Source organism: Danio aesculapii, chromosome 6, assembly GCF_903798145.1.
Source record: "Danio aesculapii chromosome 6, fDanAes4.1, whole genome shotgun sequence".
Taxonomy (NCBI): Eukaryota; Metazoa; Chordata; class Actinopteri; order Cypriniformes; family Danionidae; genus Danio; species Danio aesculapii.
Window position 1 is genome coordinate 26,053,182 of NC_079440.1, and position 17,999 is coordinate 26,071,180.

Consider the following 17,999-nt stretch of genomic DNA (forward strand, 5'->3'; position numbering starts at 1 on the left):
ACTGATCACCACATACCCAAATCAAAAGCCATGGATGAACAAGGAGGTGCGTCTCCTGCTGAAGGCACGCAACCATGCCTTCAGATCAGGGGATGCACAGGCCTACAGCACTTCCAGGGCTAATCTGAGGAGGGGCATCAAAAAGGCCAAGCACTGTTACAAGCTAAAGCTAGAGGAGCACTTTTCCAACTCTGATCCTCGGTGCATGTGGCAGGGCATCCAGGCCATCAGCAACTACAAACCCAGCCAGTCCACCCCCACAGCCACAAATGTCTCCTTCCTGAACGAGCTAAATGACTTTTATGCCCGCTTTGAAAGAGACAATACAGAACCCTACACCAGGAACACTTCCCCAGCCGACCACTCACCTATCACACTCACCTCCTCAGAAGTCTACACCTCACTGAGTCGGATCAATGTGCATAATGCTGCTGGACCAGACTGTATTCCTGGGCGCGTCCTCAAAGCATGTGCAGAACAGCTCGCTGGGGTGTTCACAGACATTTTCAACCTGTCACTTAACCTAGCAACTGTGCCAACATGCTTTAAAACCACCTCTATTGTGCCAGTGTCCAAACACTCCAGCCCAACATGCCTGAATGACTACCGCCCTGTAGCACTCACACCCATCATCATGAAGTGCTTGGAGTGGTTGGTCCTGGCATATCTGAAAGGCTCTCTGCATTCCACACTGGACCCACATCAGTTTGCCTACCGTGGCAACAGGAGCACAGAAGATGCCGTCCCCATAGCACTGCACTCTGTCCTCACACACCTGGACAATAAAAACACTTATGCACAAATGCTGTTTGTTGACTTCAGCTAAGCATTCAACACTATCATACCCTCTAAGCTAATGGACAAACTTAGAGACCTGGATATCGACGCGTCTCTCTGCAACTGGGTTATGGACTTTCTGACTAACAGACCTCAGAATGCTAGATCAGGCCACATCTGCTCCACCACCGTCACACTCAACACTGGTGTACCACAGGGCTATGTGCTGAGCCCCTTCCTCTACTCTCTTTTTGCCATCGACTGTAGGCCTGTGAACAGATCCAACACCATCATCAAATTTGCAGATGACACCACAGTGATTGGTCTAATCAGAAATAATGATGAGACTGCCTACAGGGAGGAGATCCAGCATCTGGCCACTTGGTGCACTGACAATAATCTGCTCCTTAACACCGACAAGACCAAGGAGCTCATTGTGGACTTCAGGAAGGGACGAACAGGCTCACATGATCCCATCCACATTAATGGGATGGCCGTTGAACCTGTCTCCTCCTTCAAGTTCCTGGGGACCCACATCTCAAAGGACCTTTCCTGGACCACCAACACCTCCAGCCTGGTCTAGAAGGCTCACCAGCGCCTATTCTTCTTGAGGCAACTTAAGAAGAACCAGCTTTCATCAGCTGTCTTGGTGAACTTCTACCGCTGCACAATAGAAAGCATCCTGACCAACTGCGTCACAGTCTGGTATGGAAGCTGCTCTGTTGCTGAGCGTAAGGCACTGCAGCGGGTGGTGAAAACTGCCCAACGCATCACAGGGACTACACTGCCAGCCATTGAGGATATCCAGAAGAAAAACTGTCTGCGCCGAGCACGCAGTATTCTTAAGGACACCTCTCACCCTGCTCATAGACTGTTTTCTCTCCTGCCTTCCGGCAGGCGCTTCAGGCTCCCCCGGACAAAAACCAGCAGACTGAGGAACAGCTTTTTCCCCAGAGCTGTCTCCCTTTTGAACTCTGCCCCTCACTGACTCTTTTGCCCCCCCAATACACCCCCACACTCCTCTAACTTATACTCCTCAAAATCACTGCACTAATTAACATTTGCACATTTAAAGTTTGCACATATTTATTGCACTACATTGCACTGATTCACTTATTTGAACTGTACATTTGTAATTATGTTTATCTGCACACTCCTGATAATTAATAGCATCCTGTACATATATCCATTTATTGTAAATCTGTTCATAGCTAATACAACCTGTATATAATGTTCATAGGACATCCATCTGTAAATATTTTCATAGTTTTTTCTATAAACTGCAGTTTATAACTTATACCTATATCCTGCACTTGCTGCTATTGAACTGCTGGTTAGACCTAAACTGCATTTCATTGCCTTGTACTTGTACATGTGTAATGACAATAAAGTTGAATCTAATCTAATCTAAATATTAATGTTATGTAGTTATATATTAAGCAATGATGGCCTGAGGTTAACATATTAATGATATTAATAAATCAGTGATGATGACCAGAGGTTAACGTATTAAGTGATGTTTTATAAACAAATTTCGGGAGGAGCACGCGCAGAAGTTTCAGTATCAAATACGTCATTGACAATTATTCTATTATGCAATCAGTTCTTGACCAAACCCCTATATATACCAAAGCTGTCTTACCTGCAGCATCTTGTGACTTTAGCATCCAAACTTCGACGCAGAACAATGTCTGAGATTAATCTCTTCACAGAGGACGACGCCTTCCTTGCCGAGGCTCCTCTGAGATCTCCCGCCGGTACCCAGAGCTCCGTAGCCCCGCAGAGCGCACCAGCTCAGCCCGCGGCTCCACCTTGAGGCCGCCGTTCAGCCAGAATCACGGCTGTCCGATCACGACGGGGCTCACCATCTCCATCTCCCAGAAAGCAATCCTCTCCAGCCTCATCATTTGCCTCAGCCATGTCCTCCGTCCCGGACAGAGGGATAAACACCGTCTCCGACCTCCGCCAAGCATTGGCCAGCGCAGGCATCATCGTTCCGCGCCGAATCACCAAGGCGGACCTCCTGGCCATGTATAACGTCTTGCAATCCGGAGCACCACTTCCTTCCATCACTCTACCTTCCAAAGCCATGGAAATTTCCAGCCAGGTCCAAAATACTCCATACCAGCGTCCGGATCGAAACCCATCTTCCAGACCCGGACGCAGCAGCAGGCCTTCAGCGAGTCTGGGGAGAGCCCCAGGTCCAGATAACGTAGGATCTCAATCCCCGGAAGTTGGACTCCATGCCGGCTCTGAGCTCGTTCCTTCGAGCCGCCAGTATAGCGTGAGCTTGCCTCTGCTAGCGGCACCAGAAGCTCATCCCCAACTACATCCTTGGCCCGCCGCCCCCCCTTCAAACTCAAGCGCAGGGTCGCTACAGGAAGCACAGGCCCAAATCCATATCCTGCCTCCCCATCCCTTCCAAGATCCCGCGAGCAGTGCGAGCGTGAGGCCGCCTCCGCTCCCAGCTCAAACCCCAGCTCCTCTAATTCCTCCTCTTCTTCCCCAGGTTTTTTCAGGCCCAGACGCAAGTTCCAGCGTGAGGCCGCCTCCGCTGATGTCACTAACGTCGGCAGCCCCTCCTCTCTTCTCTTTTCCTCCCACCGGTGATCCTAGGGCCAGCAGCAGCGCGAGCATGCCTCCCCAAGCGGCCCTAGCTTACAACTTTCCTTCAGGCCCCGAAGCAAGTTCCAGCGTGAGGCCGCCTCCGCTGATGTCACTAACGTCGGCAGCCCCTCCTCTTTTCTCTTTTCCTCCCACCGGTGATCCTAGGGCCAGCAGTAGCGCGAGCATGCCTCCGCAAATGGCTCTAGCCTCCAACATCCCACAGCCACTTCTTCACACTAAGTCTTTTTCTCTGTCCACAGCCACGCCTCTACCCGTTCCACCCAACGCCCTCGCCCTGGATCCTCCACCCGTCTCCAACACCATCAGGAGCCAAATCCTGTCAGGTTCGGATGTAGACCTTTTTTCTCTCCTCTCACCCATTTCACCCACATCGGCAGACCGCCAGATAGATTGCGGCCAATTTTCAGTAACCTTAAAAAACACAGCTAACATTCAGTCACGCATCTTATCATTCGCAGAATTTACAATTGCATTCTCACGATATACAGACGTCATTTGTTCTGTCTATCCCCACAGGAAGCGTGAGCTCAATGATTTTCTCGCGATAGTCGCTGAGCTCGCGCTCTCATATGGAGGCTCTCATTTCTATACCTACCACCGCCTTTTCTCCGCTGAATTTGCCATTCGCATTTCACAATGGAACCAGATCCCATTCTGGGGAGCCATAGACACAGATCTTCATAATAAAGTCTTTCTCGGATCCACCACCCACCACACAGAATCATGCCCATTCATAAATCCCATCCCTCCTCCCCTCCCCGACCCAGCCAAGCCCAGCCCAGATCTACCAGTTACGTCCCTTCAAACCCAAATATTCCGCCCTTTTTTTTCTGATCACCGCTCTTCTGTCCCAGCCTCCGCCAGCCCGTGCACCGGCTTCAATAGCGGCAGGTGCTGGAGACAGAAATGTCGTTTTTTGCATGTTTGCAATTTCTGCGGCGGCGCTCACGCCAGCACAGTATGTCCAGTGAAAAAATCTGTAAATAAAAATGCTAGAAAGTACCTATCGACTCCTGTGAATGTTTCTCGCCTAAGATCGGAATTGCTCCAACATCCCGATCCCAAATTCACCGAATTTCTATTAACGGGTCTGTCTTCAGGTTTTCATCCAGGTGTCATTAGCCTACCCACCTATAGTTTTATTTGTCCAAATCTTCAGTCTGCTCTCGCCGAACCCGACGTCGTCGACCGTCTAATCAAAAAAGAAATAGACGAAAATTTCATGATTGGTCTTTTCTCCGCACCTCCTTTCAGAGTTTATCGCGTCAGTCCTATTGGCGCTTAATAATCGACCTTTCCTCCCCGCATAACTCTCTGTTTCCTAGTATCAACATTCTCATCCCTCTCGAAGAGTTCTCAATGATTTATCATGACATCGACCAAGCTATTTCATTAATTAAAATCGCGGGTCGCGGCGCTTGGATGGCTAAAGTCGACATAACATCCGCCTTTAAAGTCATGCCCATCCACCCTGACTTTTGGCACCTTTTCGGCATTCTTTGGCGAAAAAATTATTATTTTTCCGTCCGCCTAACCTTCGGTTGCAGAAGTAGTCCAAAGATTTTCGATACGCTGTCGGAAGCAATCTGCTGGATCCTTTCCAACAACTACGAAATCCCGCATCTAGTCCATCTAGTAGATGATTTCCTAATCATCTCACCATCAGACGCTATCCCAGCCGCGCACCTTTTGACAGTTCAGAAGGTTTTCGCTGAACTCGGGATTCCCCTAGCTGAGGAAAAAACCACCAGTCCAAGCACTTCAATCGAATTCTTGGACATCAAATTAGACTCCAATAAATTCCAAGCGTCCCTACCAAAAGAAGAAAATTGATCGAACGATCCTGGTAGCTTCCTCCCTATTAGACAGCCCCACCTGTTCTAAGCGCAAGCTATTATCAATTCTCGGCCATTTGAATTTCGCAATTCCCAAGGCCGCTCGTTTATTTCTCATCTCTTATTTCTCGCGTCCGCAGCTCACGGTCTAGAGGATAAAATATCCATCGATGACAGTAGCCTAAACGAACTCCGTTTATGGATATTATTCCTCAAACAATGGAACGGTCTCTCCTTCTTTTACAGCGACCTAATATCCTCCTCAGCAGACATTAATTTATTCACCAACGCTGCCCCGTCAATCGGATTCGGAGGCTACTATCAAAGACGCTGGTTCGCGTCCACTTGGCCGCCCCAGCTGTTAGACCTGCCGCAACCACTAAAATCATCGGCGCTATTCGAGCTCTACCCACTAGTCATCGCTGCATCTCTATGGGGTAAAGAATGGTCCGCTTCCCGCATCATAATTCACTGTGACAATGAAGCAACCGTTCACTGTATAAATAAAGGCCGTTCAAATTCGCTAGCATTAATTCCCCTACTAAGACGCCTAACTTGGATCTCAGCATGTGACCAGTTTATTTTTACTGCAAATCACATTTCTGGGTCCAAAAAAACAAATTGCTGACTCTCTCTCTCGTTTTGCCTTCCAGAAATTCAGACATTTGGCACCAGAGGCGGATCAGTTTCCAATCCAAGTCCCTCCTTATTCAGAGCTGATATTCCCATAGATCATCCTTTAAAAAACCTGCTTGGAGCCTCTCTCGACTTTATCCCTCAGGCAGTGGCACCTAGAACCCTGCAGTCATATTTAACAGCATGGAAAAGCTTTAAAACATTCCATGCATGTTATAACATACTGTTTCCTGATTTTTCCATTTCATCTTACATATCCTACCTCACAATTATCAAAAAACTCCAGATCAATTCCATTAAAGGCTATTTGAGTGGAATTCAATTTTTCCACAAACTAATTTACGGCTCCCCTGCACCTCACATAGCTAATTCGCAAACAACTCTTCTCTTGAAAGGCATACAGAGAACCCACCCCACACGTCAAGACACCCGACAACCCATAACACTGAAAACACTCACTAAATGCATATCCACTCTTCGCAAAGGATACAAATCAATCCACACAGCACGTACTCTCGACGCCATGTTTATTTTAGCCTTCTTTGGATTTTTAAGGTGTTCAGAACTCACCATTACATCCGGGTTCAACCCAAACATTCATCCCACCATATCCGATCTAGTAACGCTGGAAAACGAAACCATTTCTTTTCTCATTAAACAAAGAAAAACTGATCAAGCAAAAAGAGGCCATTACATTTACATTTTCAACCTTCAATCACCTATCCATCCATACCAAACACTGCTAGCATTTTCACATATCAGGAGATCACAAGCCACTTCCCTTTCAGACCCTCTTTTTACAGACAATAGCAATCGCCCAGTCACTCGTTTCTGGTTCCAGAAGCATCTTAAATGCGTCCTAATTATGTCGGGCTTTCCAGCCGACAATTTCTCCAGCCATTCCTTCAGAATAGGCGCAGCCACCACTGCAGCACAAAATGGTCTATCAGAGCAGCAGATCCAAACACTCGGACGCTGGTCCTCACAGGCCTTTAAGTGCTACATTCGAGCCGACCGCTCTCACATTAGAAAAGCCCATCAAACCCTTATTCAAAAACCCCTCTAGGATAAAAAATTTCACATCCACTAGAGCCCATCCCACCACATCTCGCAACACATTCCTTCATTGATAATTTACAAGACACTTCCTTCGAAATACACTTTGCATAATATATTTTAATAATGCGAATACAGCATCCGCGTAACCGTTCCAACGGGAGATGCACACCTCATTATTATGCACCACTGCAAGCACAGTGACTGCTCCTACGGGAGACGTACACCTTTATAATTATGCACCACTGCAAGTGCAGTGACAGCTCCCACGGGAGATGTACATCTTACTATGCACAACTGCAAGTGCAGTGACCGCTCCCACGGGAGACGTACATCTTATTATGCACCACTGCAAGTGCAGTGACCGCTCCCCCGGGAGACGTACACCTCATTATTATGCACCACTGCTAGTGCAGTGACTGCTCCTACAGGAGACGTACACCTTTATAATTATTCACCACTGCAAGTGCAGTGACCGCTCCCATGGGAGACGTACACCTCATTATGCACCACTGCAAGCGCAGTAACCGCTCCTACGGGAGACGTACACCTTATAATTATGCACCACTGCAAGTGCAGTGACCGCTCATACGGGAGACGTACACCTCATAATTATGCACCACTGCAAGTGCAGTGACAACTCCCACGGGAGAAGTACACCTTATTATGCACCACTGCAAGTGCAGTGACAGCTTCCACGGGAGACGTACACCTTATTACGCACCACTGCAAGCACAGTGACAGCTCCCACGGGAGACGTACACCTTAATTATGCACCACTGCAAGTGCAGTGACAGCTCCCATGGGAGAAGTACACCTTATCATGCACCACTGCTAGTGCAGTGACCGCTCCAATGGGAGACGTACACCCTACAATTATGCACCACTGCAAGTGCAGTGTCAGCTCCCATGGGAGAAGTACACCTTATTGTACACCACTGCTAGTGCAGTAACCATTCCTATGGGAGAAACACATCTTACCATACACCTCTGTCAGCACAGCGACAACTATTACTGGGACGCATACTTCACCACGCACCACTGCTAACGTAGTGACCGCTCTCATGGGAGATGCCCGTCTCCTGTGGGAGCGATCACTCCTGCTGGAGACACTTAACGCATCACCATCAATACAGTAACTGCCTCCTCCCGAGACACACACCTTACAAAGCACAACCATCAACCCAACAGCACCCCTCCAAATTTTAAAGATCAGCAAATTTTGGGGGGTTCACACACTTGTCTGGCTGCTGTCTTGTAACCAAATAAGCAATTTTTGGGGAGCGTTCTGGGGCCGGGCTAGATACTTCGCTCGAATCCCTATTCCTCTCTGTTTCCTAATAAGAGGAATAACTCGAGTTTGGGTGTCTTCCCCGAGCTCAGAGCCCTCTCCCCGGACAGCACGCCAAATACGCTTTATTCTGAAACTATTGCAAGTGTGAACTCGTGAAGTTAATGATATTAATAAATAAGCCATGATGACCTGAGGTAAATATTAATGTTATGTAGTTATCAATCAGCAATGATGGCCTGAGGTTAACGTATTAATGATAATAATAAATCAGTGATGATGACCTCAGGTTAACATATTAATGATATCAATAAATAAGCGATGATGACCTGAGGTAAATATTAATGTTATGTAGTTATATATTAAGCAATGATGGCCTGAGGTTAACATATTAATGATATTAATAAATCAGTGATGATGACCTGAGGTTAACGTATTAATGATATTATTATATCAGTGACGATGGCCTGAGGTAAATATTAATGTTATGTAGTGATAAATCAGCAATGATGACCTGAGGTTAACGTATTAATGATATTAATAAATCAGTGATGATGTCCTGAGGTTAACGAATTAATGATATTAATAAATCAGTGATTATGACCTGAGGTTACCATATTAATGATATTAATAAATCAGCGATGATGACCTGAGGTTAACATATTAACCCTAATGATATTAATAAATCAGTGATGACCTGAGGTTAACATATTAATGAAATTAATAAATCAGTGATTAAGACCTGAGGTTAACGTATTAATGATATTAATAAACCAGTGGTTATGACCTGGGGTTAACATATTAATGATATTAATAAATCAGCTACGATGACCTGAGGTTAACATATTAATGATATTAATAAATCAGCGATGATGACCTTAGGTTAACATATTAATGATATTAATAAATCAGTGATGATGACCTGAGGTTAACACATTAATGATATTATATCAGTGACGATGGCCTGAGGTAAATATTAATGTTATGTAGTGATAAATCAGCAATGATGACCTGAGGTTAACATATTAATATTATTAATAAATCAGCGATGATGACCTGATCTTAACGTATTAATGATATTAATAAATCAGCGATGATGACCTGAGGTTAACATATTAATGATATTAATAAATCAGCGATGATAACCTGAGGTTAACATTAATCAATCAGCGATGATGACCTGAGGTTAACGTATTAATGATATCAATAAATCAGTGATGACCTGATGTTAACATATTAATGAAATTATTAAATAAGCAACTGATGTTAACGTATTAATGATATTAATAAATCAGCGATGATGACCTGATGTTAACATATTAATGATATTAATAAATCAGCAATGATGACCTGAGGTTAACATATTTAACAGAATAAATGATTAGATTAAACTAAATCGCTAGTTGAATTTTGCAGCGATTCACAGTACGTTATGTTAACGTCTCAAATAACCCACTGTCTTGTGTTTAAACTAGTGCTGTTTTGGTCCACATTTCTGGCATTTGTCAATAAATGAAATTGACATAATAAATGCTAAAAACAGAATTATTAGGAAAAAATACGGTCACTAAATTAGCAAGAGGCCAAATTTAATCACGTTTAATAGCTAGATTAAAATATTCAAAACATTATTGTTAGCTTGTTGTAATTGAAGCCAGAAAGTAAATTGCAGTAACGGTAGAGCAGCACGCCAATCTAACGTTAGTTAACTAGGGACAGCTAATTAGGCTAACTCAATGCAAACTAAAGTTAAATGTTGCTTGTTCGCTAAGCGCTAAGGGCAAATCCATAAACACATATTAATTTTACGATCATTACTGCTTCTGTAAACTTATAGAAGAAAACCGGTGATCTTACCTTTTCTCTTGTCCTCTTTGCTGGTGAAAATGGCAGGTGTGTGTGCCTGTGTGCCTGTGCGCGTGTGTGCGTGAGCGCGCGCCTATGTGTATGTGTTTTCTTCTTTTTTGAATTTGCGTTTTGGCGGACTCTGTAGAGCGCACATAATGATGACGCAATAAGTTTTGATTGGCTGATAGAGTTGTTGTCCCTGGGTCATCATAAATTATGTTGGTCCCAGGACAACTAGCACTTGGCAGAATCAGGACGAGCTTCATACTGTAGCCGTGGTGGGCATTTCTTTCTGTCTCGTGCTGAACCCAGTCGACCAATCACAACAGACAGGATCATCGGTCCAATCAGCGCATACTAGCTTTGCGCTAAGGATGTGTTTGGGAACAAATGAATCGCTGAACGATTCATATGGGAGTCGCAGGGATAATTAGGTAAAAATAAGTGCTTATTATTAGACAATGAAAGTGTTTTTTGACCTTGCACGCATATCAGACTGTTGTTGGAGACTCCCAAAAATATGGCATTTTTTTAATGCAAAATAGAGGCTCTTTAACAAATGTATGCCAGTCCCCCATGCTGTTTGCTCTGATTACTGAGATTTCCCTGGATTTTTGCAATCATGTCACAATTTTTATACGTTTAATGCAATTTTGCATTGAGAAATTAGTTTTTTTTGACAATTATTTCATAACGTTTGGTAGAAAATAAGGAGCAGTGACCCAGCTTTACTTGCAAAGAGTAAAATGCTCATTTTATACCCAAACACAAAATCCTACGTGTCCCCATTTCAAACAGCTTATCGTGGACTGTTTCAAAACTGTTTCATTTAGATATTACAATATTATAATTTTTGTAAATGTTGCCAACTTTTTAGGAATTGTAACTGTACATTTATTTATTGATGCATTTATTTATTTATACATACTCAGCTTTTATGATGACACTATTTACAACACAAAACACTTGGTTGCCTGCTTTCTTTAAAAAAAAAAAAAAAACAAACCAAGGCCTGTCTGACAACCACCTGACATTTCTAGTTCACAGAAATGCAACCATCACTTCCACTTGTAGTTTCACAAACAACACTCAGAGCTGTTAGGATGCTGTGCATTGTAAAATACAGTTTTCTGTTGGTCATGATCTGTTTAAGAAGCTCCTTGTTGGCAGCCACATATCTGAGAGGTAGGAATATGTATATGTATACAATGTTTTAATGGTATTTTTATCTGTAATATTGAAATGGTGAATCATATAGTGGAAAATGTTTTGCAGAAAAGTTGCATTACAATTTTTACTAATTTATTAGTACATGTATGTGTTTGAAAGAAAAAAAATGGTCTCAATAACTGTTTCTCTTCAAACAGTTACAGAGTTAACTGGAGCTTGGGGGAAAGACATCACCATTGAGTGCACTACTCATAAAAGCCCTCAACATGGTGTGTACATGTACAGACAAGAAAGAGAAAGTAAACTGAAGGAAATTGTATACCTTTACAAAGACAGCACACTTACCTATAAAGAAATTAACAAATACAAAATCAATGTAAAAACAGCATTCCCCAACCTTAACGTCACCATCAAAAATGTAACTCTCAGCGACGCTGGACTTTACTGGTGTGAATATAATTACGAAGAAAAAATTACCCTTAGCAAATCCACTTTGTTATGGATAGGTAAGTTTGTCTTGCACTTTGTGAAAATAATTTTGTTAAACCATCATGTTTATTGTCTGTATGAATATACTGTTTACACGGGGCTGGTGACTGAGACATAATACATGTTATTACACACTAAATAACATATTTAACATGCAAAATATGAGTAACTGAATCTCATTAAAATGAGATTTAAAATGGGTGCTAATTATATTAGAGTTACATCTGAAAAAATATTTTAGATTAAATGCTGTTTTAAATTTGATTAAAATTCAAAACAGCATTTAATCTTCAGTCTTCAAATAAAGATACACTGAATGTGGAAAAGGATTTGATACAGACTTCCATTGTTTTGTTTTTCTTAATTTGGAAGTTAATGGTGGACACTTTCCACCATTTGTCAACATTCATCTTTTTTGTGTTTAACAAAAAAATAAAAAATAAAAATAATAACAAGTCAAGGGCCAATAAATGATGACAGAATCTTAATTTTAGGCAGAACTATTTGTTTTATGCAAGTAGCAAATAATTATTCCCTGACACTGACGGTTATGTACACGCTTTCTGCTAGTGTAACCTTTGCAGGATATATAAATCTGCATTAATTTCAGAAAAATACTGTTCTGTACGAAAGTTATATCACATTGATGTACATATTGATGTGCATAATGATTGATCACACTGATGTACATATTACAGATTACATACTCCTCAATACAAAATAATTATTCAATTTCTAAAAATTACCCTACTTACACGTATTTGCACCATTAAATCCTTATTTTATGTTGTTAACTGGATTATCCACAAATGTTTTCATTCAGCTGATCGGATTACTGAGGCTGTTCTTCAGAAAAAAAAAACTTCAAAATCTTGCACATTCTCAAGTGTACAATATCTACTTTATATTTGACAACTTTGCAACAGTGATGGTGTGATTTTTGACCCCATCTTTTTTTATACAAAAGACAACTGACTAAATTATTTACTGAAAGTGAAACATTCACCAGTACCCAAAGTAAGACTATGCATGAAGAGCAGATTACATTCTTTTAAAAAAAAGATGAAAAGATTGAGAATTTGTTTCTGAATAACATTGACTGTACAGAAGTAAAGCTAGTCTTAATTTTGTAATTATTTATTTGCAAAAGACACAGTTCCAGACCCAGGCACAGTGTGCCCACGCCCAGAGTGTCCTGATACATATTCCTATGGGATCATCATCATCATTTTGTGTGCTGTGGTGGGTCTACTGTGCTTTTTTGGTTTCTACTACGTGATTCAGAAGGTAAGCATAAAATGTCAGCATATGTTGTTTCCATAATAGACAAATTAACAAATCAAATGTAAAGCGTGGGCAATTTGTGGGTTTGTTGGAAGTCACTGAGCTTCAGAAAATCAGATACCCCATGTCGTTGAACCACAAAAGACTTTGCATGTCATATCTGATTTGACAATGATACAAATTATATATTGTGGTACATGCTTCTAGCAATTGTGCACCACATGCAAGTAGCAAGATTCAATTCTGGCCTCATTCTTTTGTCTAAGTGCATATGTGTCTGTGCGTGTTTTTTTTTAAGATGGTGCCTGCTTAACACTGTTAATTTTTATTGTCTTTCTTATAAAACATATTGTACATGATTCTGGTCAGGCAGGTGGCTCAATGGTTAGCACACAGCAAAAAGATTGCTGGTTCGAATCCTGGCTGGGCCAGTTGGCATTTTTATGTGGAGTTTGCATATTCTGCCTATGTTTGCGTGGGTTTCCTCCAGCTGTCCCTCAGTTCAAAGACATGCACTATAAGTGAACTGGGAAAACAAATTGTCCGTTGCGAGAGTCTATGGATGTTTTCCAGTACTGGGTTGTGGCTGGATAGTCATCCGCTGCATAAAATATATGCCGGAATAGCTGGCAACCACTGATAAATAAAACTGATAAGCCAAAGGAAAATGAATGAAATTCTGGTTAGACACAAAATAAAAGTATCACATTAGCTAAATATTTTAAATTCAGGGGGCTTTTTAGGGGGGTTTTGCATTCCATAAAGCAAACAGTATGTGTGTAGCATTTGTTGTTTAAATAAAAAATCTTAAAATGTAAACAGCTTATAAAAAGCCTCTCATAATGTAAATAAGTTGTCATTTAATAAGAATATGTCAATAACTCTATAATTCTAAGGTTGTTTTTCGAATGAACTACTTATTATTCACTGTGTTTATATTTTTATCTCAAGGACAGTTAATGCACACTACTGGTCAAAAGTTTTGGGTCAGTAGGATTTTTAAATGTTTTAAAATAAGCTTCTCCTGCTCACCAAGACTGCATTTATTTAATCAAAAGTACAACTTGTAAAATTATGAAATGTTATTGCACTATAAAATAACTGTTCAAAAGTAGTTTATAGTTAAATTGTATAATTTATCACAGTGATTTTAAAGTGCTTTAAAATATTTAAATATTACTCCAGTCTTCAGCGTCACATGATTCTTCAGAAATTACTCCAATATAAATTATTATTATTATTATTAATATTGTTGATAATAGTAATAAAAGCAATAGTGACTGGAGAAATAATTTCATTTGAAACTACATAAAACAAGAAAGCAGTTATTTACAATTTTAATATGAATTTAAAAATGTTAACTTTTTTTTTACATTTAATAAATGTCACCTTGATGAACAGAAAAAAAATGACCCCAAAAGTATCTCTGTGTGTGTGTGTGTGTGTGTGTGTGTGTGTGTGTGTGTGTGTGTGCAGAAAGGAAATAATATATATGGTATCATAAATGTTTGACATCTTTTTTTTTTTTTCATTTTTGTCATTCTCATGTGAAGCGGTGTGTGGGGAAAGAGAAACTCACACCACCAAATCACTCCTCACCCCCAGTCTATGAAGAGATGAATCGGAGCAACTTGTCCAATACAAGGTCATTAATCAACCCTGATTATCAACCTATTTGTGAACTTTGAAACATATGATTGATACCCATATAACTGACCAATTAATCAGTTCATAGAGTAAAAGACAGCATTCTTATTGTTTAGCTTAAATACTATGCAAATTGATTCAACTTCCTGTTTATCAGAAACAATTCAAAATAAATTAAGTGTGAAGAATAAAAAAGTTGAAGGGATATTATTAGCTAAGGCTGTCTCACTTGTGGTTTAATGTTTACACGAATGCTAAGTGGAAACAAAAAATGGATGACGTTTTTGTTAGTTTCAATATGATACTAAGCAGGCCATCTGTAAATTATAAAATGATCACCCATATTCATATTTTACTCCTCTGTTCATAAAACAATAATAATAATAATAATAATAGGGATGGCACGGTGGTGCAGTGGGTAGCGCTGTCGCCTCACAACAAGAAGGTGTCTGGTTCGAGCCTCGGCTAGGTCAGTTAACATTTATGTGTGGAGTTTGCATGTTCTCCCCATGTTCACGTGGGTTTCCTCCGCGTGTTCCGGTTTCCCCCACAAATCCAAAGACATGCGCTATAGGTGAATTGGGTATGCTAAATTGTCCGTAGTGTTTGCGTATGAATGAGTGTGTATGGATGTTTCCCAGAGATGGGTTGCAGCTGGAAGGGTATCCTCTGCGTAAAAACATGTGCTGGATAAGTTGGCGATTCATTCCGCTGTGGGGACCCCAGATTAATAAAGGAACTAAGCCAAAAAGAAAATGAATGAATGAATGAATGTTTGTGTGTGTGTGCATAAGTGTGTATGGGTGTTTTCAGTGATAGGTTGCAGCTAAGGACATCCGCACCATAAAACATGTGCTGGATAGGTTGGTGTTTCATTCTGCTGTGGCGACCCCTGATTAATGAAGAGACTTAGCCGAAAATAAAATGAATGAATAATAATAATAATTCATGTTTATTTCTCAGTACTAATAATGGATCATCTCGATTTGCATTTGTGGCCATATTGTCTGCATAACCTTTTAGACTGCAGTTTTGAAGAGTACTTTTAGTATATTTTTACATTTAAAGAGCATACATGTTTTACTTATTGTCCACCATGGCAGCCTTTTTTATTTATGTATTGTATTTTATTTAGTGTCTCATCACTGAATATTTTGTCATGCTGTTATACTGTGCATTATGATCTTACAATTGTAAAAAATGCAACTAACCCCAAACAAATAAAAACAATTAAATAAATAAATATATAAACATTTGTTTGCTACACTCTTGATGCTTTGATTAAAAGTGTTGATTTAATGTTTCTCAAATAGTATGCATGTTTTCCTAATTGTCCAGGGGTGCTTTTCCCAAGCAATGACGTAACTCAATGCTGAACTATCATAGAATGATGCATCGTTTGAGAAAAGAACAATACAGTGATGAGTGTTTCCCAAAACTGTAGTTTCTCTGTCAGAGATCCATTGTTTGAACCACGTTAGTTATAGCGTAAAACGTCCATAATGATGCTTTAAACTGGGTCTTTTAACAACTTCTAAAAAGAAAAACCCATAATTTTTAAGCAAATTATATTGTTTTACACGCACACGCAATAAAAAAAATTCAATATTAGTTTTGCTAAATAACATGCACTCGCTTTCCATATTAATTAAAATATGTGTAAACAGCACATATAGGGCCTATTGAGAATATGCCATATTCTATTCTAAAACATAAAAACACATATGTTAATTTAATATATAAATCAGAGGCGATTTGGTGGCGCAGTAGGTAGTGCTGTCGCCTCACAGCAAGAAGGTCGCTGGTTCGAGCCTCGACTGGGTCAGATGGCATTTCTGTGTGGAGTTTGAATGTTCTCGTGTGTTTTCTCTGGGTGCTCAGGTTTCCCCCACAAGTCCAAAGATGTAGGAGAGGTGAATTGGGTAAGCTAAAATTGTCCGTATAGTGTATGTGTGTGAATGAGAGTGTGTGAGTGTTTCCCAGTGATGGGGTGAGGCAGGAAGGGCATCCACTGCATAAAACATGTGATGGATAAGTTGGCGGTTCATTCCGCTGTCATCCCAGATTAATTAAGGGACTAAGCTGAAAAGAAAATGAATGCCTGAATGAATATAAATCATTATTGGTTGTCATTTGCAGTAGGCTATTTATTAAGAAAAATCCTACTTAATTATAATAAAAATATATCATTGTTATTTACATTATTATTATTAAGTAGGATCTTTATTTATTTTAATTTAATTTAATTTATTGTAAAAGTCTATTTTACAATTTGATACATTCAAACCACTGCAAAAATGTTCTAACCAACAGGCTCATGTCATATATAGTACAGATACATTTCTTAATAAATAACCTACTATAACATAAAATCACTAATGTATGCTATATATTTTTGTTTTACAAGCTTTGGAAATGTAACGTAAATTCCGCTTTTAAATAATAGGTCACCCAAAGCTATCAGCATGAGCCATGGCTGTTTTAAAAATGGCATAAATGTTTTCAAAGCGCACTGCGAAAGGAATGCAATTGTCAATATGAAGATTGAAACTGAACTGTAAAACATACTTTGAAAGCAAATTACACCGAAGAGAGATGACTTTAATATTTTTTTTTATAATTCCAAGTTTAAAAATAGAACATAGGGACGATACCTGGACATAGAACACAACCACGAAACAGTGCTTCTAACTACAGCTCTATCAATGTAGTTGCAATCATCCAAGTTTACGACGCAGTTTGTGAGCGTTTGTTTGAACAACGAATTTGGGAAACGCCAAATCAATTACAAACTATATACAATATACAAACTATGTTTGTAACAACGCAACTTGCGACCTTAGTTGGCTTTCGATGGTTTTCGGAAACGCACCCCTGTATGTCTGTTTTTTTATTATATTTTATTTTATTTAGAGTCTTATCACTGAATATTTTGTCATGCTGTTATACTGTGCATTATGATCTTACCATTGTTAAAATGCAGCTAACCCAAAACAAACAATAAATAAATAAACATTTGTTTGCTATACTCTTGAGTCTTTGATTAAACGTGTTGATTTAAAGGTTCAAGAAAGCCTTTTGTACTTTTTTTGAAATTTTAACAGATTTGTGTGTGTTAAGCATCAGTTGAGACAACATTAGCACCTGTTAGCTTTAATTGTGTGCAAAATAATTTTGAGATTTTGTCTGTTAATTTTATCTTTTAAATAATTATTTGGGCGGGATCAAAATCGGTGACGTAGCACGCATCTGCTAGTGGAGTGATGACGTGTCGGTTTCTCAGTATTATTCATAGTGGAGATTTCTTATCCTATGAGAAGACCCTGATTCTTTATTAT

General features: G+C 40.2%; 1 protein-coding gene across 1 annotated transcript; it reads left to right on the forward strand.

The window, feature by feature from the left end:
- Nucleotides 1–11,061: 11,061 nt before the first annotated feature.
- On the forward strand, nt 11,062–17,687 carry si:ch211-188c18.1 (immunoglobulin V-set domain-containing protein). Its single transcript, XM_056459839.1, has 4 exons — nt 11,062–11,256; nt 11,439–11,747; nt 12,881–13,017; nt 14,568–17,687. The coding sequence occupies exons 1-4, from the start codon at nt 11,121–11,123 to the stop codon at nt 14,700–14,702; spliced, it is 717 nt and encodes a 238-aa protein (XP_056315814.1). The 5' UTR covers nt 11,062–11,120; the 3' UTR covers nt 14,703–17,687.
- The last annotated feature ends 312 nt before the right edge of the window (nt 17,688–17,999 follow it).